At 39.5% G+C, this 17,792-nt stretch overlaps 1 protein-coding gene across 1 annotated transcript in view; it reads left to right on the top strand.

Annotated features, from left to right (window-relative positions):
* The window catches only part of abca4b (ATP-binding cassette, sub-family A (ABC1), member 4b), a 327,352-nt gene that overhangs the window by 255,839 nt on the left and 53,721 nt on the right, over positions 1-17,792 (top strand). The window contains exons 35-38 of the mRNA XM_039735801.1: positions 7,915-8,020; positions 10,330-10,404; positions 13,788-13,957; positions 14,060-14,237. Coding sequence (XP_039591735.1) covers positions 7,915-8,020; positions 10,330-10,404; positions 13,788-13,957; positions 14,060-14,237 — 529 coding nt within the window. The remainder of the gene's footprint in view (positions 1-7,914; positions 8,021-10,329; positions 10,405-13,787; positions 13,958-14,059; positions 14,238-17,792) is intronic.

A 17,792-nucleotide genomic window follows, 5' to 3' on the forward strand; every position in this document is an offset into this window, starting at 1 on the left:
ATTCCTGCATCTGGATTTTTCTGTGCGTAAGCACATTTCGGCTTTTGTGCTTACGCCATGTTATAGTGCGAGTTCTACGCACGGCGTTATACATGAGGCCCCAGGTGGGCTGAAGGAGCAAAAGAATCTTGTCTTTATATTACCATTCTGATGGCTAAAATGAATTAAGAGTTTTGGAAATCTGCTCTTTAATTTCTGGCCACAATTAATTGCTTTAAGTAATATTTCTTCTTAACATCCACAGATCAGCAGAGGCAGACAGGATTAGGAAGCTAGTGGTATTGATCAGTCCTTGAATCTCAAGTAAGAAAAAATGATTTAGCTGAGACTTAATTCAATCTACATTCACATGTCTATGACAATTTTTCCCTTTGATCACTTCAGACTATTTCATTAAAAACAAAAAGGAGAAAACAGGAAATTTTTAACAATTAATGTTGTGTGTTGGCCCAAATGGTGTCCCATGTATGTACTGTGGCCGCTAGGGGTCGCTGTTGCCCCGTGAAACCCACCAGACAGACGTCCAAGACACACTTGTAAAAAGCACCAAGAAGAATTTTAATATTTTTCTTCAAATACAGTGCACAATGCACCACACTTGCCACAATTCTTCAATCACAATTATAATAAACAATAATCAATAATCACAATCCTCCACTCCTCCCAGCAGCTCCGTCAGTCTACCACCTAACTCCGGCACTCTTTGCTGGGCCTCGACCAGTCCTTTAAATAGTCCTCGACCCGGAAGTGTTCCTCCTGTTCTTCCAAGTCAAACAACACATCATTAGTTCTCAAGTAGCTCGGAAGTACTGCGGGGTTCTGTCCTCGTTACTCCGAAGTACTTCCAGGTTGTCCTACCAGTAGTAGTCCCCAGGTTCTTTGTGAGCTCCCCCTGGCTGCCCCCACGACACCCGACAGGGCTGAGGAAATGGACTCCACATCCCAGGATGCTTTGAGGGAACCCGGGGAACCGTTGCCATCCAGGGGAGCTGCCACCTATCGTCCTGGGGGATGCAGTGCCCTGAAAAGACTGCCTTCCTCCATTCTTTTCTTTCAGGGACGTCCTGGCCGGACTGAACCGCCGGCTGTCCATCACAGTATGTTCATTTTTACAAGATCATTGCACCTTTCTGGGGATACACTGTATTTTTATTTGATATTGGCTTGAATATTTAGAAAATTAAAAGCCATTCTAAGTGCTACTTGAAGAAGCTAAGCTTCATTAGCCGGTGTATCAAGATTTATGTGAATCCACTGTATGTGAGAAGCAAAATAACTGTACTATATTGATCTTCTAGTTCTTTTTAACCTCAGATGTTCATATGTATATCTATCTATCCAAGAATATAAAAAAGACTGAGGTGTACAATTTGCCTTCAAATCAATTCTGTTATTCATAGGGTGGAAAAATTGGTAGTTAAGAAATAACTTGTTACATTATTATGGGGTTAATGGAGATTATTAAGTTCATTATGTGTGAGCCCTCTTTCACACCCTAAGATCAACACACACAGACCCTGTCCACTTAAGCACTGATTATGAGCGATGCCTGCAGAGCCTGCCACTCCTCAGTGATCTACATAGGATTTCGCTAGACTCAGTGTGAACAACATACGGGTGGTTAAAGGCCACCTCAGTCCACAAGTATAACCTAGACACATACAGGCTGTCATCCCTTCACAGTATCCACAAATATAACCTAGAATTAAAAGCTGGGACATCCTGGTCTCTGAGAATTACCTAAACACATGGAGGCAATTCCACTTACCAGTCAGTGATGCGTTACTCCCAGCATGGTGTCCTCTGTTGAGAGCATCCTTCGTCAGCTTTCTAACCTGTGAGAAAGAAAGTGGCAAGACCCCCAGGCCAGGTGCCCTGTATCTACTTTATTACCTCAATCACCCAAGATGTACAAAGTACAGAAATGTAAAAGCAAAGTGGTAATAGAAAATAGTAAAAGAAATACATTATAGAAAATAGTGACTAATAGTAAAGTCTGAATGTAAAGTCATAATAAAAATACACCCTTCCTTTGCAGTCAGAAAGCTTATTTTCCATAAAGATAAATGTATCATTTGTGTGAGACGAGACGTTATCTTGTTGGGAGGCTTTTAGATTTATCAGTCAAGCTGATACATGGAGAGCATATTCGACATCAAGGTGGATGGACTCTCTTTGATGGAATAAGGTCTTTTCTCTATCTGTTATCTCTCTTGTCTCCTGGATGAGCCATTCTTTACACCAAATAGCCATGTGCAATCCCAGACCTTGTAATGTTACAAATAGATAATTGGCTTGCTTCTTTGGTGATGAACAGCTCTTCCTGAAAGCTTTGATCACAAAAGAATGTGCAAAGCTATTTATCTTATCAAGGTTCTATCTGTTACACACTGAGTTATAACCTATCAGGTTATTCTAAGATAGCGTGAGTTATACACTTAGATAACAATAAAGGAAAATGTGCATAACGTAAAAGAAGAAAATATACGCAATGCATAAGATTAAGTTGCTGAATGGAGCTGGAGAAAACAACTAAAAAATATTTCTTTTGAAAAATTTGAGATGGTGAGGGATTATTGGTGTAATAATTTCAGCGAATAGGAGAGGGATCTTTTTATGTAACACAATGCACTGTGACCTTTCTAGTATTATGAGAAAGTGAATCAATTTAGTTAATGAGATTGAATGATATAGTTATTTTTAGACTTTCAGTTATTTATTCTATAATGAAGTACATGGCTGCAGTGACTAAATGATTTGCTGCCTGTAAGATACCATTCATTGGCTCCTGGCCCACTGAGGCGGTTATTTAGCTCAGCAGGGTGATATGCTGTTCAGATACAGGAGACACACATTTGATGATTGTACTGTGAAAAGTAACTCATTACGGCATTCAGGTGCTGCATTACATATTGTAAATATTGTCAAAATTTTTCCTCTTTTTTGATATAAGAAGAATTACTATTCTCTATTGTAGTAAGGGGTCTCCAGTCTTTAGACTTATATCAAGGTAACTGAATCACAATCATTTTAAGAAACAGAATAATATAATTTATCTATAAACACAAAGATTATAGTAATATGATAACTACATATATATGTTGACATATAAGGACAGGACGCAGACAGACTAAATAGGTAAACAAGTAACAGAGAGAGGTTGGCAGTTTATTAGCCGTTTAGAGTTGGCACAGTTTTACAATACCAAGTCTTTAAAGGTGATGTCCGATGTTGTGTTGCTGCTCTGGGTTCAAGTGGAGGATTCTTGTTGCATTGGAGTCCACTCTTTCTTTTTGTGGCATGATCATTTGTTTGTGGTGTTCACTACTTCCTCAGTTAAGCCCTTTGCTGTGTTGTCTGCATTTTCATAGGGGAAAGCATTACTCCTTTTGGCAAAAAGAGTTTAGATAGTGAAGTTCCCTTCTTGAAGTGATGGCTGCTTTTCAGCCTTCAGATTGGTTCACTCTTTAACTTAACAAACTGGGTCTCTGCTCTCAGGTTCACAAAGAGAAGAGCTGGTAAGATTTAGCTTTCCAAGGAAGGGTGGGTCATAGTTTCTTAGGTTAAGAGAGCAGGTTTCAGAGGTTTTCAGTCACTTTGGAGTGTTAGAGTAGAGCTCACATGGGAATTCCCTCTGAGTTCCCTTGAGAGTGCCCCCTGAAATAGATAGAGAGACCCCAGATGGGATGAGTGTAACTTGTTTTAAGGGAATTTATAACTTCTCCTGATTGGATTAAAGTCACTTTCTGTCATGAAATCAATGTCTTCTAAGAAGTGATTTCTTCTGTCCATCAGAGTTGTCATTCATTGATTTTCAGCTCTTTGTTATTACAACATCACGCCTTCTTGCTCAAGTATTTTGCAGAGGAGCTTCTGGAAATATATCATTTCAACTCTTATTTACACCTTTGTTATCAGAAGAAGTTCAGGCCGATGTTGGTACAAACTGGAGTTCAGTCACTTAGTTTGGAATGCAAGTGGGGGTTTTGAGCAGCTGGATACCTGCAGCTCTGTTAAATCTGCTTTCCTAACAGGCCTGGTGTGCCACTAAAGTCTAGCAGAATAAACGATGCCCACTTTGTCCTATAAAGGCAGCATATATGATGTCTTCAAAAAGGGTGACTAGGATTTCAGTATGTAGGATGCACACAAAATGGGCGAGCACCCCAACCAGGGGTCTAGAAGATCCCTTACCCGGATTGGAGGCCCCGTGGGAACATAAAGGCATCACAGCCAAGAAAGAGGAGGGGGTTGCACCTGGACTAGGCAGCCTTAATGGGTGGATGGATATCCTGGCTAGAATAAATGGTTCATTACCCAGGCAGGAAGCACCAGATAAATGGACAGGCATCCCAACTGGACATGGACTTCATACCTTCCCTGGCCATAATAGAAGAAGAGGACAGGGAAGGACTGTCTCTGTGGGATGTTTATTCCCCCCAGGTGCTAGATGGCAGCAGAGCCTCCTTATCAGAGCCCATTTGGGAACCAGCAAGGAATGCTGAGAATTGTAGTCCAGTAACACAGCCCATTAGGGGTCCATGGGTACCACAAGGGAGAGCTGGGGGGAGATACACATATGACCCAGAAGTAATTCCATCGGGCAGTGGCCCTGACACTGGCAGTAGAAGCACTCCTGGGTCCTTGATAAAAGGGGCCGTACTTCCTTATCCTGGCAAGTCAGAGCTGGGAAGACGTAGAGCAACACTCGACTGGAGGAGAAGAAGTGCGGTGAGAAGAAGAGAGGTATTATGGAGAAAGAGAGAGAACCTGTGATTTGTGCTTAGTGCTTTCTCACTTTGGAGGTATTGTGTGGAATAAACCACTTCATTATTTGAAACTGGGACTCTGTGTGTTTGTGTTGGAGTTTGGGGCTCGCTATTGGCCCGGTTCCATCACAAGTGCTAAATATATCAGTACATTGAACACAAATAATGAAACACCCTTTGATTTATATAGCGCCTTCATAAAGTAAACACAATTTCAAGGCTCTTATTATTTACCTAAGTTTATTCTGTAAGTGGAAAATATGTTGGTTAGACTTGTGGTCAGGATCGCACAGTGAGTCAAACTTATATTCTCTTGTCCAATACCTTTTAGTACTGAGCCACATGCTTGCAGTAAATTGAAGTGTGCAATAGTAGATTCATTTTAAAATATGTAAAGTCATCCTCTTCTTTTTTGAGCCTGGCTGCTGCAGTGTCACATATTATCATCCCAGTCTAAGAGCCTAAATGATCAACTTGTACACAACATGGATGAGTCTAACGTTTCATGTAAAAGATGTACGTAAATGCACCCCAGGCCGAAAAGAAAAAATGTCACAGCAAAGCACTGAAGGAGGGCTGACAGCTTCCTACCTTACTAGAAAAGTAGCAAGAAGGTGAATGGAAGGTCTGGCACAAATGCCATTGCTTGTTTATCTATGAATTGGTATTTTTAGACATTTTCTTAAAAGTGTATTGTTACATTTTCTCCTATATTTACTAAAAAGTTTATCATAGTTCTTTTGCCCACAAAAACGTTTCCTTAAATATGGTGTAAAGTATGTAAATTGCCCAACTCTGGGCCACAAGCAACACTGCACTCCTAAGGCATCTCTTATCAAGGCTGTGTGCACATGCTCTCTGTGTGATGCTCATAGCTGAAAGAGTGGGCTGTGAAAAATGGAGTCTCATCTGATAATGTCTTAACAACAAATAATTAAAAAAAAAACCCACTAAGTTCCAAGAAGTCTGCCACTGTAAATTACCTTCATCTCACTACAAAACTGTTGAAAACTAAACAATCCAGTGCAAGCTCTCTTACTTACCAAATCAGCCAGTCCAAATAAATTACAATCACCTAATATGTGGTATATGTTATAAAAATGGAATCCATATGTATTAAAAAGGAAGAATTACACTCTTTATTTGCAGTTCTATATATTCAACTAAATCTGTTGGGGCACAGAGTGTTTTCTGTTTAGAGCTTGTTAAAGTAAATGGAGAAGATGCGCTTGTGGTGTTTCTGTAAAGGAGCCCAACAATATAAGAAATGGTACTGCTATTATAAAATGAATCCATAAATCATAAAAGCAAGCTCCTCATATCTGTCAGGTGGGATAGCTTGCTCACATGTTCACCCACCAAGTATCACACAACTCTAATCTCCTGTCCCTCCCAACATCCTTGTACTTTTTCTTCCCACAATGAACTTCCATCCTAAACTCTCCTCTCTGCTCCAGACTAAGCAGTATCCCAGGAATGAGGTGGTTTTAAAGCTCCCCACTTCAAGAGTCACAGGCAGCCTTTTTTGCCTTCAGGCTCATCAGACTGGAACGTCTCCTAGAAGCTCTTGGTGCCCAATGCAGCTTACTTCCTGCCCATTATTAAAAGACAAATTTTGTCCTTCTTCTTTGCATTCATACCCATTTACTGCACAAACAGTGAAAAAGTGACTAGTGGCCCACTAGTGGACCTTTAATTTGATCAAAATGTCTGCAGATTTCCCTAAACAAGAACCTTGTTCTTGTTACCATTTGGCCAGGTCTTGTGGCCTCTTGTTAGGCTCTTTGCTTTCATTCTTTTTCTCTCTTATTAGAGAGTCAGGAACTCTGGCGGCTGTGCCCGTGTTTTGTTTCTATCCATGGCACTACTCTCTGTCCTGCACTGGTGCCCTTGCCTGATTTATATTTGTGTCTGTGTTCTATTGACCTCTCTGGCACCACAGTTTCATGCCAAGTAGATTTATAGTTCTTTTTGGTGGTTGGTTTTGTCTGGTATCTGCCTTTCTGTTTTCTGCTACCTGGTATTTTACAGGTAGGCACCCCATCATAGTGTACAAGAGGTTCCAAGCATATATTTTTCTTTCTGAAATTCTGCCGTTGTGACGTTTCACATAGAAAACTATAATTATGAATTATATTGTGTATGCATACACTAACCGGTTCTGCACTGTAGAAGAGTCTGACTGAATGTCACACCATGAACGTTTAAAGTCTCAGTCATACCACCTGGAGTTTTACCCCTTTGAAGAAATACTCCTACAGTGTTATGGTTTCATTTTCAGTTTTTATTAATTAAATTTATGTAGAAGCATCCTCAGTATGGGTTCTTGACACTTTTTGACAGGAATTCTCCAGCCTATGTATAGACACAGGGACATTTCACTGACTATGATGCCACCTTTTGTTGCCACTCCAAGATAATTCTATGGTTATTGATCAATCGACATTCATTGTATGGTGGCAAGGCTAAGAAGATATTAGGAATAAATACACACAACAGATAAAAGAAACGAACCACTGCTAGGCTTCAGGAAGACCCTGGTTGTACACCTGACAGGTTCTATAGAAGTCTTAAAATGAAATACACAAATAAAGGATAACTGTAATATAAACTTAGAAATGATGGTACACAGCCAACCTGAAAGGTAAAGTAAAATAAGGAGCTAAACAGATCAAGAATAGAACTTTAAAACAGGGCGCAAAGTAGAGTGAGTGCTGTGATAAGAAATGCTCCGTCAAACACATGTTCAACCAAAATACTTTTTTACCTGTGGTATGCTTCAGTAAACACCTGATTTGAACACTGATGCTACCCAAAGATTAAATTGGTTTTGCTACTTCTATCCCATGAATCATACAACTTTTGCATTTTAATACTGAGTTCAGTTCTGAAAATAATTTTGCTCGAGAATTGGGGGCTTATCACATACTGCATATCAGTTTCCATTTCATAGCCATCACCAGGTCAGACCACAAAACCCCGGGTTATACTTGCTTTTCGCCCGGCAGATGTTAATTCCCTCCAGTTTAAGAATTATATTACGACATTATGGATTCTAGATGCCTTCAGTTGTTAGGCTTCTCTCAAACACATATTGTCAGCACAGTGAAATGAGCTGCTGCTAATAATAAACTTTCTTTCATAGGTATGGAGGAATTTCATTTGGGGGACAGCTGCCAGTACTCGATGTCAACACTCAGACTGCAGCTGAAACTTTTAGCCAAATCGGACGGCTGCTTAATGTGACAGGGGTAAGAAGAGATTGACATTGTTGTTGTTTATCTAACTCAGTATAAACTAATAGGTGAAAACGGATTCCATGGTAAAATGTAACATGAAGTTTACAAATGTAGTGTTTGGACCACTGAGCTTTTATCTTATTAAGGTTTTTTTTTAAATTATGGAATTATTAACAATTAACTTTCACTTCCTTAATTCATTTTAGCACATGCATATTAAATAGGGCTGTCAAATTATACAGAAATCAAGGTTATGTATATTAAAATATTTATATATTCATTCGTATTTAAATGTAGGTGAAAAAGTCTAGGGTTTACATGTATGTTTGCTTACTACATGCGCATTATATTATTACTATTATTAATATATTTTCTTATTTCTTGTAAAGCAGGAAGTGTATTTTCATTTAAAACACCTACATATTGACTTGCATGGGTGAATTCCTATGCAATCTATGCGATCAGTTATTTTGTGTTTTATATCTGTAACCAGAAACGTGCAGTGAATCCATTTGATTTGAACATTCCTAGTTCTTATACTCTTTCTCTTTACGTTTAGCATTTGTTTGCTCAGAGGTTGATGTTCATGCTGCTTCCTGAGCAGCTCTTCTTTTCTCCACCCTAGCAGCCCGCTTCTTCTCTTCTTTTGTCAGCATCTTTTCACATCAAAAATGAATAAGTCGGTGTTTGTGTCCCAATTATCTAGTACATTTTCCTTAATTTTTCACTTAAGCTGGGACATGAGGCAGATTGAAGACTTAAGAATGATTCAAGATATGAAGAGGTAGGGGAAGTGACAGTGAAGGTGGTATGGATGAGAACGGCTCCTGTACACATGCGCCACACAGCCGCCCTGATGGCCACAGCCGAGAGTTGATTCTACAATATAATAAAATAAAAATAAAAAGAGGAATAACCTTGGAGGTTAATCATCAACCAGAAAGCTGTAGACGTCATGTAGTAGATAGATAGATAGATAGATAGATAGATAGATAGATAGATAGATAGATAGATAGATAGATAGATAGATAGATAGATAGATAGATAGATAGATAGATAGATAGATAGATAGATACTTTATTAATCCCAAGGGGAAATTCACATAGTATACGTGTACCAAATTTCAGGTCCATAGGTCAAACGCTGTGCGAGCTGCAGGTGATTTCAAATCCTGGACAGACAAACGGACAGCCACGGTAGCATATTATATAAGACAATTATCTTAGATCACTTTGCAGAGATCTGTTTTTCATCATGGAATAGTACCTTTAACTTTCAGCAAAGAGTGGAACTCAGGTCCTTCTTTTCTAGCCGTAAAGGAGGAGGAGGACGTTGGGAGCATGCACTGATTACAGCGTGTTTCCACGCCCATCACATTCACATAATGAATCATCCGGATTGGGACTCAAGTGTACCCATGCAACACGGGTGACACCACCGCACCACACTGGAAGAGTGTGAGGTTTTTTTCAGTGGCTTGAGTGCCAATCCTGCCACCAACCCCCACATTGTCTCTTGCGTATAGAGGATAAGAATTTAAAACTGGGGCCGATACAGATGTTCAAAATATTTTCTACTTTGGTATCTATCTAAGCATTATTCCATTATTGAGCGACTGTAACCCAAGCGAGGGTTGTGAAAAGATGCATAGGATTAAAAAAAGTAGATTAGAGAGTAGCACCTAATTCCACAGATGCAGTTGCCTACTTTAAAGGTAAAATGGAGTGCTGACCACATGACAGTGTGAGGTATCAGTTCCTGGAGGGCTGAAATGGCTGCAGTTATTCATTCCAGTGACTTCATAGTTAGTAGTAGTAGTTGTAATAGTAGTAGTAATTAATTACTGCAGTTAATGGAATATTCTTTTTGTCTTTGATTTTAACTCACTCACCTTTTAAGATTCCAAATCCTAAATCACAATTTTTTCCCGTAACTAGCTGCCAGATAACAATACATACTGAGCTGCTCTAGGTTCAAAACATACAGATGACAAGACAAACAATGTCAGAAATGTCAGGTGTATTAGTGTTAGTGTGCTGCAAAGCCACATAAGCACACAGATTAACACGGTCCATTCACAGCAGGGATGGGTCTGTAATTGTAAAATTGGATACAAGGCAAACCAAAAATCACTGCGACCTTGCAGAACCTGAGTTAGGGGCCGCTGCCTTACACCGTGCAAACTAGAAAATGAGAGGCAGGTTAGAGAATCACATAATCTCAGCAATGACTATTTGAAATGGAGCATATCTTTTCTCTAAGAGTTGTTAGTGGCTACAAAAGCTCCAGTCTTCAATACTGTATTTTATATACTTCCACAGGGAAGAATTAGCAAAAAAGTTCTAATGGAGCTGCAAGATTTCCTTAAGGATATGGAAACTGAATACAATGTTAAGGTAAGCATTTCCTTGGAAAAGTAGAAACGTTCCTTAGTGACTAAAGCTTTATTTTGTGACTAAAATGTTGAAAATCCACCGCAAATTTAAAGGAGAAAAGTCAACAAAATGTCTTAAAATTAACCTATAATTTCAGTTATTATAATCAATATGAGGAAATATAAGCACTTCAAGGTGGGATTGGCTTGAAGAAAAGATGGCGATGTAGTAAGTTTTTCTTGTGATTAAATCAGAAGTGCCAGTAATGCACCAACTCATGTATGAAGCGTTCCCCTACATCAGCGGTTCTCATACTTTTGTATTTTGCACCCCAAATTCTGCGCCCCCTGCATAATATAAGATAGATGAGAATAACCATTGATACGACTAACAAAGGTATGATACTCGTGCGGTGTTGCGGTATCCTATCATTTTTGCTTCCATAAGATCTGCAAGTGTTCAGCTAACTTCAATGAAATATTTGCAATTTATTTTTTTAAAGTGCTTTAATAACTGTTAAAATGCCTTGTGTGGTTTTTGGTAGTAATTCTAATCCCAAAAACAAAGAATAAATTATTTATTCTTATTTAATTATTTTTTTATGTAAAGAAACGATTAAATATGTTTTAATTTTAAAAAATCTCATAAACGAGGGCACCGATGAAGTCAATCTGTGCGAGACGAACATATTTTCGTCCAACAAATATTATAGTTGTAAGTTGTAATATAATTGTATCATGAAAATAAACCAATACGCAGTAAATTATTTAAATCAATTTGGCAAAATTAGCTACGCAGCCAATGTGGTGCAGTCGTACCGCATTATCACCTGATCTACTGTTACCCGAATGCTCGCGACAGATACCGATACGTCTCAAACTTTCTGGATTGAAAATACGCGACTATAAAAGCAGCAGCAGCAGCACCGCTCATCAATTAGTCATTAGATTTGTGCCTTAGAAATGTTTTATTTTAATTTTAGTTATAATGCATTCGTTGTGATTATATGCTTGCAAATTTAAATTCGAAATAAAAATGTAAAAAATTAATTTTGATGTCTTGTTCATTTATTCGATGCCCCCGTGCGCCACAGTTTGAGAACCGCTGCCCTACATAGTGCCTTTGCATCTTAAGTTCTATGTTCTGAAGTTACAAGTAGGACATTAGATCTATTATTTCCACTCTAAGACTCCACTTCACTCCCAGATACTCAATCAAGGCATGAGCTGAGAGAAGTTCGTGAACGTTCTAAACTGGTGGGGGATGGAATAGCCAGCTGCTCCCAGCTTCTCTTTATCAGCACATTTAGAGAACAAAGGATGCTGGCGGAGAGGTGTGAAGGGATTTAAGAAGCAATTTAAGGTGGGACGAATTACGAAAGCCACTAGAGTTATTCCAGCAATGCAGAGCTTGAGCAATGACAAAAGACTGAAGACAGAGTTAGATCTTTCACTTTAAGTAAATTAAGAGGTGGTATAATAGAATTGTATAAAATGATGAAGACAATTAGTAGGGAGGATGTTTGGGCATTGTGCTTCTTTTGGGCCCAAGTTTCTTCTGCAAGAGGCTACAGCGTAGAGCAACATACTGGCTACTATAGACTAGTAGAACATTTCTAGCAGATTGCTGCATTCATCGAAATACCTCTTTTGGAAGTACAGTGTGCTCTGGCCCTTCTTGTGCAGTGCCACTGCATTTTCATACCAGTCCAGTTTGTTGTTTATGTGAACCCCAGCTGCTTGTAGCTCTGCACCACTTCCACAGCTTCCATTTGGCTGCCGATTGGTCTCAAAGGCCCCTTGGCTCAGTGGAAGTCAACCACCAGCTTTTGTCTTGCTGAGCTTGAGTTGCAGGTGGTTCTCTCTGCACCACATGACAAAGTCCTAAACAACCCTCCCATAATCTCCATTACTCTCCATTATTAATGTAGCCTACGATGGACTACTCATCTGAAAATGTCTGTAGATGGCAAACTCTGGGACTGTGCTGGAAGTCTGTTATGTAGAGGGGTAAACAGAAAGGGGGACAGGACAGCTCCCTGAGGTGCTCCAGTGTTACTCACCATCATTTTTAACACACAGTCCCTCATCCTCACAAACTGCTCTCTGTTAGTCAGGTAGTCCATAATCCAGGAAACTGTCGGGGCATCAAGATGCAATGGTATCTAAGAGACCAAGACTTCCCACTCTGTCCTAAAAGCAGAATTTTGTTTTGAAAATGTGAGCACCATAACAAAGATAATAAAAAAAAATTGCAAAAACCCAAAAATAAGAAATAAATACAGTACATACATACTGTTTTAAAAGAGCAGATTATGTATCACTCATGTGATCATTAACATTGTAACTATAGCAAATTAATCATACAATACACAATAATCCATCCATCTATTTTAAATCTGCTTAATCCAGTTCACTGATGCCCATCACATAGCACTCTAATGTAATTCTTTCTGGGCCAATTTAAAGTCAACTCACTTCACACACCATTTGCATGTGGGAGGAGACCCCAGAATACCAGCAGGAAAAAAAAACAAGCAAACATAGGTGAAAATAAGTGGAGAGAGAACGTACAGACTCCACACAGGTATCTGCCGAGCTGGGATAGTAATTTAGCCTAATGGAGTGAGGATGTTGCAATGTCAATACGTCTCAGGCCATTAGCATCCTTTACAAAGCACTTCTAAGGCACTTTAACAGTAAACAAAAGCACAGTTCAAATTAACAAGATAATGTAGAATACAAGATGATTCAGTAAGTGATCAATTATTTTACTGTGATTGGTAGAATTGGCACCCCTACTTCTTTAGCCCTGAGACTGGTTATATTGGTCTATAGCTGACTCTAGTTTGCTACTTTAAGGTGGTCTCTTTGCTGTGTAAAGTGCCTCTTAATGGCTCAATATGAAATAAGATTTACTCGTTGAGATACTGATTGCAGGTTCACGTTCTTATGTGCCACCCAGTAGGTTTTAGGGAATGAGAACATAGAAAACAGTGCTAAGGAGTTCGTCACGTAAGTTGATTTGTGTTTTCTATTTAATAAAATGAAGTCCTGTGTTTGATATATTCTTGCTTATCATGGTGCTGGAGAGTGGCAATGTGTAGCATGCTGATCGCAGTTTCATTGTACTCTGTCCACATGACAATACTTCCACTACTATTACTACTGCCACACACTAACCAGTGTACTACGGCAAATACAAAAATGATGCCCTGCAGAAAATTGCTAGAACAGCTTCACAAGAAACTGAACTTTAATTTAGATATTTTTTATGTTTTATATTTTTCTCAAGGCACTTTACAATGAAAAATAAGAGTACAATTCAAAGTAAAATGAACAAGACACATTGATTATTATTAATGCTTTTTTGCTTTGTGAAGTTCACTCCATTTCATTTTCCAGGTTTGGTTCAACAACAAAGGATGGCACTCCATGGTGTCTTTTGTAAATGTAGCAAACAACGCAATTCTCAGAGCAAACTTACCTTTTGGTAAAAATCCCGAGGATTATGGAATCACCGTCATCAACCACCCATTGAACCTGACAAAGGAGCAACTCTCTGAAGTCACAGTGTGAGTAACACAGGATACAGGTCCGCAGTAAGGGCAAAAATGACGCTATGTTTAAAATATTTCCTCACTTTTTTGACAAATAAAGTTTAAATTGATCTGCAGGCTTACTACCTCTGTTGATACCGTGGTGGCAATCTGTGTAATCTTTGCCATGTCCTTCATCCCTGCAAGTTTTGTCCTCTACCTTATTCAAGAACGGGTCACCAAAGCCAAACATCTACAGTTTGTCAGTGGTGTGAGTCCATCGGTTTACTGGATAGCAAACTTCTTCTGGGATATGGTAAGCGCTTCCTTGGATAAAGTTACTCCCTTAAAAACAAGAATTCACAACTTGGATAAGCATTGAAGTCTAAATGATATCTTAAAAGCTGCAACTAAGGTCACTTCCTCCACAATGTCTCTCTCGGTGGTAGTAGTACCTGCCTTCATGGGGGTCCCTTAGAAGCCCTCTGATCTTGCGGAGATCTCGTAGCTGTGCAAACACTTTGAACATACTGTGTCCAATATTAAACCCACCAGATCATTCTGTGCATGTTTCAGTATGGATACAACCCTTGTACGTTTTACTACTGTAAATAGATTTATAATCCATATTTATTGCATTTAAGATGTCTCCACTTTGTTATTTTTATTTATAAAAGACAGAACAGGATAGACACATAATGGCTGTGCTGTGGTTAGTTCTGCCACCCGGCAAGTTCCAATTTGGTTGCTGTCTGCGTGGAGTTTGCGTGATCTCCCTGTGTAAATTTGTGTTTTCTCCAATCACTCTAGTTTCTTAAAACCTCTCAAAAACATGTACATAAAGTTGATTGGTGACTCTAAGTTGTCGCAATGTGAGCAAATGTGCTCTGTGATTGACCAGATTGATCCAGATTTTTTTGCCTGAGGTCACTAAGATAAACTCCAACTCCCTGTGATTCTGAATTGTAGGAGGCAGGTTTCAAAATGGGAAACACGATTATGTAGCCATAATTATTTGTACCTTACAGCTCCAGAGTCTGGATTTTGAATCGCAGCTTGTGCACTATCTGTGTGGAGTCTGTATCTTCTCTTCTGCGTAACTATAAATTATCCATCTATAACGAAGTGTGGGTATGAGTAAGTGTACCTGCAATGAGCTAGCATCCTGTTTTGCTTTATACACAGCGCTGCCAGGGTAGGACACTGCACCCTGTCACTCTGAGTTTGTAAAAGAGGTGAATGGAGAGATAGCAGAGGACAGACTGTATTACCTTGTGTTCTTTTCTGCTTGGCCTGAACCTTGTAGTAGTTGCACTTCCTAGCGCTTGGACAATTAAATGGAGTTGTGGATTTTTTTTCTGTATGGTCAAGAAGAGAGAGAAGTTAAGGAAATGAAGGGGGAAACAGAACACCAACACACTAGAAATATCTAACGATACATTTTCTTGTTCTCCTCTCATTTGTCTGACAGCCCAGTGTTACAAGTAATGTAGGGTTTATCCAGGCAGGACAAAGCTTCTTTACAGAGAAGATAGACTTGACTTGATGACCCATTACTTCCATTTTCCTGTGCTTAATTACCAAATATTCATTAAGCTTTCACTAACATTTATTTCTCAGTGCTGCAATATACAACTTGAGTTACAATGAGTGGCTATATGATGTCTTATCCATTATTTCCCCCCTGTCTCCAGGGATGCCATTTTGGTGTTATTCTGTAGCCACCAACATGCCAGATGTTTAACACACCAATTATTATACCATAAGGAATCCACTTGAGGAGAAAGAATATGGGCTTTAATTTAAAACAAGACTCCCAAGAGTACTGAAAAGGGTAAAAAAAACACATAAACATACAGATGGCCTTGTCTCAGTGGGTTTATCAATTAAATTTTCAAATTATTCAATATTAGTTTTTTTTCCTTGTTAGGGACCGGGTTCGCTTCCTGGGTCCTTTTTATTTGCTTCAGAGGGTTTATCAATTAAATTTTCAAATTATTCAGTATTAGTTTTGTTTACTTCCAGTCACTGCCATTTTGTCTTGTGGTAGTTATTTTGCATTGATGGCTGCCCTGGATAGAGGTCCTGAAAGTCACATGCATTACATCATCTATGTGATGATATAAAGATCGGTGCAATAGACCCGCAATTACCCAAATTTGATGGATTCCAGTACAAACATCTTAGTTTTCATTTATTCATCTTCCTTATTAACTTCTCAGCTCCTGGCTTACATCTTTTGTTTTTCAATTACAGTTCATGGATATGCTTTTTTTGTCATGGTAGGGTATTAGGGTATAGTCTTTATTATGTAAACCTTAACAAAATGTCCCTAAATCCCAGCTATAGCCTTCATGTGTTACACTGTCTTTTGTATCAATGACCCCAGGCAATAAGACAAAAAAAAAGCTACACATTCATTTATGTATTATAGACAGTATGTCCAAAATTATAAACAATGTGAGTATTAACAAAATAATACAAACTGATAGTAGAGGACCAGGTGGCTCACTGTCTTATTGTTTGGTCTTGTGCTCAGCCTGGCATGGCCTTTGATGCAGCATGGCCTGTCTAAATTTGGCTTCAGCGAGAGGCAGCCTTGTCCTCCTCCATGGATAGAAAATATGAGAGAGATCAAGCCTTTGTATCAACCCTAAATCAATGGAAATCTTTGGCTTCTTGACACACATTTTATATCACAGCCCACATTCTCCCCAAGTCCTGCTTTGGAGGGCAAAGGGTGTCATCAAATGGGACACGTAGACCACAAAAGTAGGCCCACTTGTCACCCCTAAACGCCGCTCTTGCACATAATGTATACTGTAAGGCGTTTTCTTGAAACATATATTTCTGTTTCTGTTCTTATTTTTAGGATTGGTCAAGAACTGCCCTGGGAGATTTGCACATCTGTTACCTGCTATGGTGGTGAGCTGCAGTACACCTCAGTCATGGTGTTCTGTATGACTTTCCATAGTGGCAGTTAATCAAGACAAACTGCCTGGGAACATTTTGGGCAAGGTTAAAGAATTAAGACAAATCCTACATGACACTCCCCACCTCCTTACCCATAGCAGATAAATAATCCTCTAAACTTCCATCCATCCATTTTCCAACCCGCTGAATCCGAATACAGGGTCACGGGAGTCTGCTGGAGCCAATCCCAGCCAACACAGGGCACAAGGCAGGAACTAATCCTGGGCAGGGTGCCAACCCACCACAGGACACACACAAACACACCCACACACCAAGCACACACTAGGGCCGATTTAGAATCGCCAATCCACCTAACCGGCATGTCTTTGGACTGTGGGAGGAAACCGGAGCACCCGGAGAAAACCCACACAGACACGGGGAGAACATGCAAACTCCACGCAGGGAGGACCCGGGAAGCAAACCCGGGTCTCCTAACTGCGAGGCAGCAGCACTACCACTGCGCCACCTGTAAACTTTCAAACACCATATGCCAACATGCACTGTAAGAAATTATGACATAGATGTAAATAATAATTATGAAAGTGTAGTAGAATGTTGCTGTTAGTCATTCATTTTATAGCCTTGCTAATTTCTTTGTGAGCTCAAGGTGCCAGAGCCTATCCTAGTAGCACTGCGTACAACCCCATAACCTACAGTGGGTGAGGTGATCACACTTGCGTGCACACACACACTCCTCACATCTGACCCGTTTAGAGCACTTAGGGTGTTGGGGAAAAACCCATACAGAAATTGAGAGAACATGCAGACTTGTACTCTCCTGGAACTGTAGGGCAAGAGGACCAGTCACATTGTTACCACAGTAGCATTAGTATGATAATGCCAAAATAGAAATATTGCAAATATGTGTTTAAACACTTAATGATTCAATTTTAAGTGA

Source organism: Polypterus senegalus, chromosome 14, assembly GCF_016835505.1.
Source record: "Polypterus senegalus isolate Bchr_013 chromosome 14, ASM1683550v1, whole genome shotgun sequence".
NCBI lineage: Eukaryota > Metazoa > Chordata > Cladistia > Polypteriformes > Polypteridae > Polypterus > Polypterus senegalus.